The sequence below is a fragment of the Thalia democratica genome, unplaced genomic scaffold, assembly GCF_965202585.1.
Source record: "Thalia democratica unplaced genomic scaffold, ktThaDemo2.hap1.1 HAP1_SCAFFOLD_341, whole genome shotgun sequence".
In the NCBI taxonomy this organism is placed as follows: domain Eukaryota; kingdom Metazoa; phylum Chordata; class Thaliacea; order Salpida; family Salpidae; genus Thalia; species Thalia democratica.
This window is the reverse complement of record NW_028139423.1, coordinates 66,868-78,508: the sequence shown is the minus strand read 5'-3', so window position 1 is coordinate 78,508 and position 11,641 is coordinate 66,868. Positions and strand designations below refer to the sequence as shown.

At 25.1% G+C, this 11,641-nt stretch overlaps 1 protein-coding gene across 1 annotated transcript in view; it reads left to right on the top strand.

The window, feature by feature from the left end:
- Positions 1-1,178: 1,178 nt before the first annotated feature.
- LOC145846202 (nipped-B-like protein) overlaps positions 1,179-11,641 on the top strand; it is a gene marked incomplete at its 5' end in the record, with an annotated part of 34,660 nt that continues 24,197 nt past the window's right edge. The window contains 2 exons of the mRNA XM_082953115.1: positions 1,179-1,266; positions 8,657-8,848. Coding sequence (XP_082809241.1) covers positions 1,179-1,266; positions 8,657-8,848 — 280 coding nt within the window. The remainder of the gene's footprint in view (positions 1,267-8,656; positions 8,849-11,641) is intronic.

The following is an 11,641-nucleotide window of genomic DNA, read 5'->3' as shown; positions in this document are numbered from 1 at the left end:
GATTTTTTTTTTATTTAAAATATTAATCACTTTGTAGGGTTATGGTGTAGTGTACAACCACACTAAAAACCATAATTATACTAAAACTTAACTAAAAAAATAAATGATACTTCAAGATAAATGTACTCTATACCACTTATAAAAACTAGGTTTGGCTTTTGGTGGTTATTTTATATTAAAAAACATATCAAACATAAAAAAATAAATAACATATTACTTTAGAAAATACATTAAATGCGGTCAAAACTTTTTCACAAGAATTAAAATCTGACAGGAATATACTATAAGAATATATAATTAAATTAGAAATTAACTAGTTGGAATTAAAATTAAAAAAAAAAGGAAAACATATTGTGTAAAAAAGAACTTTATAATAAACTATATAATAACAAGTAAGTTCAGTTCTGGAACAACATCTTAAAGTTCTTGTCTAGAATATCACTGCAATCACACTGTGACTGGTTTATATAACTATATCTTAAAAATGTAAACTTTCTTCAGATCAACTTGCTTTCGGTTGACTGATTTTATAATATTTGATGTTCAACTAAATGGAACAGCACTGAAACTGGTATACCATTCCACTTTTTAAGATTTGGCCCCTAAAAGTATAAAATAATCTTAATTGCCAGAATTTAACTTATTGAAACCTTACTGACTAGTAGCTTTAAGAAAAACAGGAAAAAGAATTCATTAAACTAGAATTATTTTGAGCAGATCTGATCAGTAGAATGCAAAGCTAACATGAGATAAGGTTTTAAAACTAATATAGTAACCAATTAATCAAAAGAGTAATAAAAGAAAAAAAGCAATAAGCAACAATTAAAACTAATTAAAATAATTTACAAATTATTAACTTTTAGTAAAACTACACATTAATACAATAACAATAACATGCCTTATAAAATACAAAGTATTTCGAAAGAAAAAAAATAGTAAAATAGAAACATGAAAAGCTTTGTATTCTACTGATGAAAATTGCTCTAAATATATTTAGTTTGTTGAACTGTGTGTCCTGTTATTTGTTATATAGATTTTGTATTATCATGTGACCATAAAAATCATACAGATACTTCAGTTGAGTAGAAATTTTACTAAATAGTTGTTTTGATTTATAATTTTGATTTATTTAAGTTTTGGAAGCATTTAAAAACATCAAAAAATTGTTTTCACTTTAGAATCAAAATCGAGCAAATAAGCTAAAAAGTGTGCATCACCAACATACCACTACATCACATTCCTTCACCAATAACAAGAGCAACAAAGGTAATTATTTGCCGTGATAGATAAACATTTAAAAGAAAATTATAATACTAGTTTTATAATAAATTATCCTGTTTTTTGCTAAGTTTCATAGTTTTAAGTTATAAAATTTTTGATTTTTAACATTATAAGTTTAGCTGCTTAGTTATATAAATTGTAAAATAAAAAGTATTACATGTTTATATTTTAAGAACCGATTATATCTAAATTTGAAATAATTTCAATCATTTATAACAGTGTTTCCTAAAATGTGCACACACTTTTAACTGTGCACAAAAAAATCGTGAGTGATAATATTTAAAGATTAGTTTTAATTGTTTTTTTATTATTACTAGTTCTTAATAAATTTTTATGAAGTTTACATGGTTGTCACTTAGTCAAAAATTTGGATGTTGTTAATGAAAATATCAGGAATGTATTATAGGTGTATTCGCCTTACAGCCAATGTGAATTCAGGGTTCCCACTTCCCTATAAATTTGCAATATTCTGAAAAATCCCTATAAATCCCTAGAAAATTTTTAAAAATATGTGAAAATCTCCAGAAATTACATTTTTTGGTTGGTGATTTAAATTTGAAATCCATAACAGTGACACCGCGTTGTGAAAAAGCCCGTATTTATATATTTTTATTATTATTTATTTTAGTTCAAAATCTCTAATGGTTTTCTTTTATATATTAAATACAGTTTATTTAAAATTTGCTTATTTAAATAAAATTAGAGATCAAAACCCCTCGAACGTTCGTAAATTTTTTATTAAGGCTGTGCTTATAAACGGTTAATGACATATTTTACTTCATGTACCTTAAAAATATGCTAGTAATGTTTAACGTTCATCGTTTTTTTTTTTGACAATTTCCCTATAAATTTGCTATGTTTTGTGGATTTTCCTATACATTTTTACTTTGAAATTTTAGTGGGAACCTTGTATCTATTTATTACTTTCTTAATTTAGCATTAGTAATTACTTATGGTTTAACAATCTTTTTTGCTCTTTAGATAGCTTAGCTATTTTAGAATTTTAGATTTTAAACACGAGTTCAGGGTGGTCACCGGTTTTTTATAAATTTCTTCCATGTTTCCGATTTTCTTCTAGGTTTTTGAAAGTACAAGCTTTCTTGTCTATTTTCCACTTTTAGGTTAGAATTAAACTTAAGGTACTAAAATAAATTAGAAAAAGATACTGTAATGTTTCTTATAATGTGCTGAAATTAATTATACTTTTTTTAATAAGACTAATAAAATAATATATTAATAAGGTTTTATAGATCTAGAACACCTAACCTATAATAATGGTTTATTAAAACACTGCTACTGAACCTAATACAAACACTATCCATACTTTAAATTTGAGATAATACAGTTCACTTTTAATTCCAAATCCTTTACACTATGTTTATAAAATGTCAAAAACTGTTTTTTACAAATTATTTTTATAAGTTAAAAGTAAACAAAAATTTACATAAAAGATACACCTAAGTAACTTTAAACAAAGTAAGACAAAATAGAGTATGGTACAATAGTTCAAACCATTGAGGTCTAAAATGGCCAGACGATGTAATTACCTGTTTTATGATTTATAAAAATGACTACTAGCGTCTAAAAAAGTGCGCCCTAGTAGATAGTCTTTACAATATATAATTCTTTTAAAGCCGGAAAATTTGTTTCATGTTCAGGAGTTTTATTTTCGATATTTCCAGTGGCAACCATGAGTTAATATTATTAAAGACAATAAACGATAGAAACAGTACATTTAGAATTTTTTATTTTCATAATAATTTATCCTGTATATAATTTTTCTTTAATAATTTACTGTGCTCAGTTTTTTGGAGTAACAAATTTATACTACTCATCCATTAATTTTTTTGTTTTTTTGAAATAAAATATAGAATAAGATTTTAATTTGACTGGTTTGTATACCCTTGCAGCTGTAGTTTTTAAAGAAAGAGCTTGCTTATTTACTCAAGTAAGGAAGTAAAAAAAAATATTGAATATAATTTTGAACCTATTAATTTGTATATTACTTTTTTATATACCAATCATGTTTTACTGCAAATAAAATAAGTAAATTAAAATTTTCTAATAAATTATGTAATATGTTAAGCACTTTTTAATGATATAAGTACGTACAGCAAAAGTATTAACAAGTTTTTAATTAAATTACATGACCTTAATTTCTATCTTACATCTTAGATTAGATGCAGTAAAGTGTTTTGTAATAAATATAAACCATTTATAGATTTCATAGAATGTATTTTAATGTTAAGTCTTTTCTTACTTGAAAAAAATTAATGGTTTTTTATCCATTATTAAATGCAATAAAAGTAAAGTAAATATTCTCTTCATACACTTATACTAAAGATGCACTTAATACGTTTAGCATAGACTTAGTCAGGTTTGCTTATTAAAAATTATGTGAAGCTTACAGGGTTCCCACTTCCCTATAATTCCCTGCAAATCCCTATAAGTTTGCAATATTCTGAAAAATCTATTAATCCCTAGAAAATATTGAAAAGTAAGTGAAAAACCCTATAAATCTCTAGAAATTACGTTTTTTAGCTTGGTGATTGAAGTTTGAAAGCCAAAAATTAATTATTATTTTTAAATCAAAATATTTGCCATATCCGAACAAAACTGTGACTGTTGATGCCATCTAGCGGACAAAATTGTTCCTTTTTATATTAAGTTCAATTTATCTAAAGTTTGCTAAAATTAGAGCTCAAAAACTCTCGAACTTTCGTAAATTTCTTATTTAGATTATGCTTATAAACGGTCAATGACTTATTTTACTTTATGCACCTCAAAAAAATGTTTGTAAAGTTTAAAGTTCAGTGTTTGTTGTTAGCAGGTTTCGTGCGCGTCAGGCTAAATCAGGCTAAGTCAGGCTAAATCAGTTTTTTTGAAAAAAGTTGAAAAACGTCAGGCTAAATCAGTTTTTTTATTTAAAAATTTGAGAATCTCAGTTTTTCTCAGTTCAAATGCTTCACACTTTTTGATTAAAAAGAATTGAGAAAGATGTGAATTTATTTCTAAATAATGATTTAGTTATTTAAGACAAAATCAGTCAGTATTTGTAAAAATAAATGCTTAAAACCTTTTGTTGAATCTCTAAAAATTTATTATGAATCTTCATTGTTTTGAGTAGATTATATACGTCATAATTATGAAAATTCATAAAAAAATACAGTTTAAACATTAAAGTTTAGTTCAACAACTTAGCTGTTTGTTTGAATTTCAATACTCGTGTAAGCGTTTCATTTTAAATTTTAATAAAACAAGACAATGCACGTTGTTTTAATATAAATCTTCTGGTTATAATGTTTTTACTTAGTGCTTAATTAAATTGAACAATTGTCTTTAGTAATGTATATTAAATTTTTACACTAGTATAGATATAACACTAATTTTAAAACTTATCACTGAATCTGTTATGTTAAGGGCATAGGGGGGTCAATCACCTTTTTCACAATTTAGTCTTATTTTATTGAGTTGTAACTAAGCTATGAGTTGCTTTTTGCAGATTTAAAAGCTCAAAATGTTTTTGAGATAAAGCTAGTTGAATTCGGAGACTATGATAGTACTAATTAAGACTAGTGATGTACCGGACTCACTATCCGGGTCCGGCCGGATATTGCCACTTTTGTCTGATATCCGGATCCGGCCGGATTCTAAATTGAAAAAAAAGTCCGGATCTGGTTCCGGCCGGATTCTAATTTGAAAAAAAAGTCCGGGTCTGGTTCTGGCCGGATTCTAATTTGAAAAAAAAGTCCGGGTCCGGCCGGATCCTAACAGAGATCCGGCCGGACCCGGATCTAGTTAGTAAAAAAGAGCATACTGAAAAGTATTTTTTCAAAAACAAACCCTGTGTAAATTAATAAGAGTCATTTTTGTTAGTTAAAATTAAACACCTACCGTGATTGGCTCATTTTGTACACGTGACTAATTTACATTTGTTTACATTTAAACTATGAAATAAACATTTTATGAAATGCAACTCTTTACATATGTTGTAAAATTGAAAACTTTGGAATGAATAATTGCATTATTTATTGTTTAAAGTTGAGCTCAGAGAATATTTAGAGTTAATACGTTTGAATGTGCAAGTCAATGAGAATCATATGACGAAATGTTTCAAACTAAATACTGATGCAACAAAACATCAGAACATGACAGGCAGTTTATATGTAAGCAGTTAGTTAGTTTGGTGTGTAGCTTGAAGCAACAAAATATCTTGAACGTTTTTGTGAATGCGTATTGTAAGTAGTGTTTTGTTTTAAAAGTGAATATTTCAACAGGTGTTTAATTGTTTAAATATTTAACCCAGGTTTATAGTTTAATAGTTTATTAAAAGTTTTACAGTTTCTTGTTTACTAAAAGTTTTATTTAATTTTTAGTTTTTTGTTTTAAGTCTTTTGATATAGATTTAAATAGCTTCCAGTTTTTAAAGTGTTACCAAAGTAATTAATAATTTTGTATATGCTAGTATTTCTTGTTGTATTTTATATAAAAGATTCATCACTCAAAACTATCGTGTCTGATTATAGAAAGTAGTCTCAGTTAGAATTTAGTATTTGTTAGATATTAATTAAATAAGTCAGGATTTAATCATGATGGGTAGTACTAATAAGTTAAGTGTACCACAATCAGTCCACAACTTTACTACCAAATTGTCAACCTTTGCTAGCTGTTCTTCTGATTATTAGATTAAAGTATTTGTTTCAGTTTTTAAAAACCTCATTCTGACTCAGGCTTGTTTATACTCACTCTAGCTAGTTTTAATGACTTGAACAGTGGCAACCCTGCTAATTTGAAAATTTTTGGGAATTTTAACTGCCTCATGCTAGTTTAGTTTTTTATAAAAACTCAGGCTAGTTTTCTTTTAGATTTTGAATGAGTTTGAGCTGATCCAGTTTTCAATATTTTGTTATTTTCTAGTGAATTTTGTTCAAGAACTTGATTTCAGATTTTTAATTGTAAATAAAAGTCCGGATCCGGTTCCGGCCGGACTCTAATTTGAAAAAAAAAGTCCGGATCCGGTTCCGGCCAGATTCTAATTTGAAAAAAAAAGTCCGGATCCGGTTCCGGCCGGATTCTAATTTGAAAAAAAGTCCGGGTCCGGTACATCACTAATTAAGACCCATCAATATCTAAAATGACTTCTAAAAGAGATTTTCCTTACTTTGAAAAAATGTCAGGCTAAATTGGTCCCAGTCAGGCTAAATGAAAAAAAATTCTAACTACCTCAAATTTTCAGGAAATGTTCCTTGCAGCATTTAGAAAATTTTGTCAATAAGAATTTTTAAAAAGTTAAAAACAAATATTTTATATATAAAATAAACTAAAAAAACATTTTTTTTTAGTTTTTTTGTTATAAAATTTTTGTTTTTTGACTTTTAAAATTATGTTCTGATAGGTCTTTTTAAATATTGCAAGGAACATTTCCTGAAAATTTGAGGTAGTAATCTCAAAAAACGTAGAAGATAGATTTTTCGTGAAATAGTCTATTTTTGCCGTTTTAGTTTGCGCCTTTCATAAGGAACCTATTGTTGCCTCCGACTTTGACCGGCTATATCTCAAAAACTTTTTGAACTTTTTAAATCTGTAAAAAGCATCTTGTAGCTTAGCAAAAACTAAATGAAATAAGATCAAAAACCAAAACAGGGTGTTTACCCCCCTATGCCCTTAAAATAACATTACCTTTAGAGTCTTAATTCTGAATTATTACATTTTTTCCTTGACGTTTTTAAATCAAAATTTCTCTATAATAGATCATAAATTTATTTATTTTCTTCAATATATTCACAAAAAAATAGAAATTTTTTATTAATATAAAACTTTCAAAGTGTAAATTGTTATATAAGTTTTTGCTAAATAAAATTATATTAACTAATATTTAAATAAATTTATATTAAGTATATAATTTCTTTAGTTAAAAATTGTGGCTTGTAAGCTATTGTAAGAAAAAAGTTATTATTATTATTATATTTTAATTTAAAATTTCCTATCCGTTTTTTAAACTTTTAGCCAGTTTACAAAAATTTGTTTTTTCGAGTTTTGTTATGAGTTATAGCAAAATTTAAATTGTCTTTTAGATTACGAAAAAGAACTAGAAAGCATTTAATAAACTGAATTGTTTTGTGGTTTAAAATATTTTGTTAACTTTTGTGTTTAGTTGTGTTATATTTTATATTAGTTTAATACAGGGTTTCCTAAAGTGGGCAAAAAAGCTAATGGGTTAATAACTAGCTAAGTTATCTAATAAATGTAGGAGGGGGGTAGTTATTTTTAAATTTTTTGTTTAGGGGGTGTTTTTAAAAAGTATTTTAGGAAACCCTTGCTTTAAATTTCAAAAGTAGTTTTTAGAATTAGCATGGTTTTATGTTTGGAATGCCTATTAAAATTGTTTGTTGTTTTTTTTATTTTTTCATCTTAGTTTTTTTTAGTTTTAAGTTATGTTTAAAAATGTATATTTCACATGAAAAGATACAACTGAAAAGTGTTTTAAGAACTATAAACTGGATTTTTATCCTTTATTTTTATTATTAATTAAGTTGTTTTTTCAAAATCTGATACTTTAAACTACACTTCATAAAAAAACTGCAAAATTTTGCAGGATTGTATAAATTATTATTTTAAATGTTTCAAAAAACTCAAAGTTATTAAGAAATGTCAGATGAGCCAAAAGTAAAAATACGAATAGTGTTAAAGAAGTTGAGTCCTTCAACATTGCAATTTTATTCAAATACATATATAAAAAGTAATTTTTTATAATTCGTTTTTTAAATGTGCGACGTAAAGTGTACATTAACCATTTTGTTTTTGATTACTTAAAACATTTGCATTTAAGTAGTTTTGTTTTTAGAATCAGTTTTTAAATATTAGTTTGTCAAAAATAAGAAGTATATTTACATTGTTAGTTTTACTTAGTTGAGATATGTGTTAGATTATATAACATATTAGATAAGTGAAATACGTTTTTTTGACTTTGTTAAAAAATTGATAATTTTTTTTTAGTTTTATGATATGATGATTGTTTATTTTGTTTTAAATAGAGGAATTTTGATACATTACTTCAAATGATAAATAAAGCTATGTAAGAAAAAGGTTTATGTATGCACTAATAAAGAGCTGTTAAATTTTAGTATACTATATCTAAATGTAAAATTTTGTAAAACTCTTTTAATATTTCGTTTTTAGCTATTTAGACTAAATTGATAGGTTTTAAAATGATTTTATCTCATCAAGTTTAGTTTTTACAGTATTATGTAAAATTATGCGAACTTTTTTTTTGTATTTGGCTAGTAATTTGATTTATATGTATTTTTATAATTATGTAAACGAAGAATGAAGCTGTTTGAGTTTTCTGCTTTTGCTTATTTCATTAATACTTTAGAAGTTCGAGTGAGGTTTGAAGCTGATAAAGAGGAACTAAATATCTACAGTTTAAGAGACTTGTTGTATACAGATGAAAAAGCTGTTAAAAGTTTTGATGAACTTGTTCCAGGTACAAAATTAAAAGCAAAATGGCCAAATAATAGCAAGTTCTATGAAGCTGTTGTAATAAATCCTCTTGCTGAAATAAAAGGTTTGTTTTGTTTTAAAACTTTTGAACTGTGTTTTCACGATCAAATAAAATATACTCAAAAAAAAAAACTTAAAACGTACACTATCAGTTCATAAATTTATTAATAGTAGTTACAGTTATATCTTCTTGTTTATTTTTTGTCAGACTTAATGTATTTCGACGTTAAATCTTTATCTAGACAAACAAGGTATATTTGAAAGTAAAAGCAACTGTTTTAGTATGAAATCTGACATTAAAACTCATTAATTACAAAATTTTGTAATTTGTATTTCCTTTTAAATTAAATTTGTTCTAAACTTAGTGAGAAAAAAGTTGAAATTCTTTTTTGAAAAATCTTTAAAAACTTCTCTCTAACTTTGTTTGGTTAAGATTAGTTTCAATGATTATCCATTTAAGTTGGTAATGCAGCAATTTAGTTGATGTTTTCATATAAGTGAAAATTATTACAAACGGTTATACCTAGTTAAGACATAATAAAGTATATTAACAAGCTACAGTAACCTCTTGCTTAGTTACGCACATTGTGTCCACAGAAAAAATGCGTAAAGATACAAGAGATCGTAAAGATACGAGAGGTACCAAATATATTTATTATAATGGCTAGTTTTTGATATTGCTTCTATTTAAAAGCAGACTGGGGACTTAAACAATTTGTTTACTTTGTATATAAATTAATAAAAAAGATAAAACTATACATATATTAAAAGAAGGATTTGAATTAATATAAAATAATAATACTAATAGAAAAGTTTTACAGATTTTAATAATAAGTAGATTTTATCTATATCTTTATTTATATGTGAATAATTTGATACTAAACACTTATATTCTATTCTACTTAGCAAATTCAATTTATATTTAAGCATTTGAACAGCTTTTTTCCGGTGCATAACTTACTAAAAATATATAACAGAATACATCTCATTTTCTCTAAATTTATTTAAGTACTTTCGTAGTAAGACTCATCAGAAATAGTTTCTTACTGAATTGGAATGAATACAAATTGAAATAAAATCATACTGAAGTTTAAAGTTTTAAGATATAAAATGACGTAATAATCAAATCTTGTTAAATTTTATTTTTAAGCATAGTTTTAATTTAAATTTTTATCGCTTGTTTATTTAGATTGTTTTAATTCTAACGAGTTTTATTAGTATACCAAATGTGTTTAGCATTAGCACTTATTTAATTTTTAACATTTGATTATTACGTCATTTTATATCTTAAAACTTTAAACTTCAGTATGATTTTATTTCAATTTGTATTCATTCCAGTTCAGTAAGAAACTATTTCTGATGAGTCTTACTACGAAAGTACTTAAATAAATTTAGAGAAAATTAAATGTATTCTGTTATATATTTTTAGTAAATTAAGCATTTGTTTACAATTAAGAAATGGTGTGGTGTCTATATTAAAATTTGTTTCTATAGCCTTTTACAAAAATATGCATTTGGTGCTGTAGTGCTTCTTTTGAACAAAAATATATAAAAATAAGAAAAATGTTTAATAAAAATTGTTTATGTTACTACAACTTTTTTTAATTTGACCTTTGCCCACATAAGGATAAACTTGTCTTGCATGTTATTAAATATATATGTGAGGTTAGTGGTGAGTTTTATATAGGTGAGTTAGCATTTAAAAACATATTTAAAAAAATATATACAATAAACCTAATTTGTGAAACATTAAAAAAAATATTGTTTTTATTTTTTGAATTTTTTTAGAATTCTAAAATGCGTAACTAAACGAGAGTGCGTAACGTCCTGAGTGCGTAAAGATGCGAGAGGTTACTGTACTTGCTTATTGAATACAGTCTATTTTTTTGTATCCATTTTATGAATACTTAATTTGTTGTTGAAGATAACTAAGATATGTGTGTCTTTTAGTAGATTCAATTTTGATCAGTGTAACCAAATATCATAGAATTCTGGACTATCGTTAAAAATAGTAAAGTAAAAAACTAAAGTGAAAACCCATGAAACTTAGTATTAATAAAAATCATTAGATATCCTAGAAACCTGAACAAAAATCATAGGTTATCATGAAGTTTGAACACTATTTTAAAATTCTTAAGTTTTTGAACTTTATAAAAAATTTTTACTTGTAATTTTGTTGTATAATTGTTGTTTTGATAAAATAAGTTCTTACTTAATTTTTAACGTTAGGACTTATTTTGAAAAATTTTATATCACTTACAAAACATTTTTCACAGTTTAACAAAATTTCAAGTAGTTTTTGTGATCAAATTTGGTTAATTTATTAGGTTCCGTATATAATGTGCCAACTAGAACTACAGTTATTAACAAATCTTTACAAACTTACTTAGTTTAAAATATTTTTTTTAATACTTTATTTTTAAGTTATTTTGATTTTAATAAACACTTATTTTTTCAAAATCAACGGTTTTTTTTACGCTAATTGTCACAAAGTTTTTTTTTTTTTTGATACTTAAAAAATAAGTTTGTAACCTTTCTAAAATTATTCAAAGTATGTTTGATGAATACAGAAGTATCTAGCTCAAAAACAAAAAATAGATTAACTTTTTGTGAAATTATAAACTTTCAGCCAAAAGACGATTTGAAAAAAATGTATTTAAGTACAAAGTTTCCTCAATTAAGACTTAATCTCAAAAGCTAAACATTTTTTTAAGTATCTTTTCAATGTTGGTATACTGTTGAAGACATTTTTTTTAACTTAAATTTAATTTTTCCTGAAATTGACCAAAAAACTTTCTTTTTAAAAACCTGGAAAAAATTCAGAATACCTGATAGTAATTTACAAAAACTTTTGGCA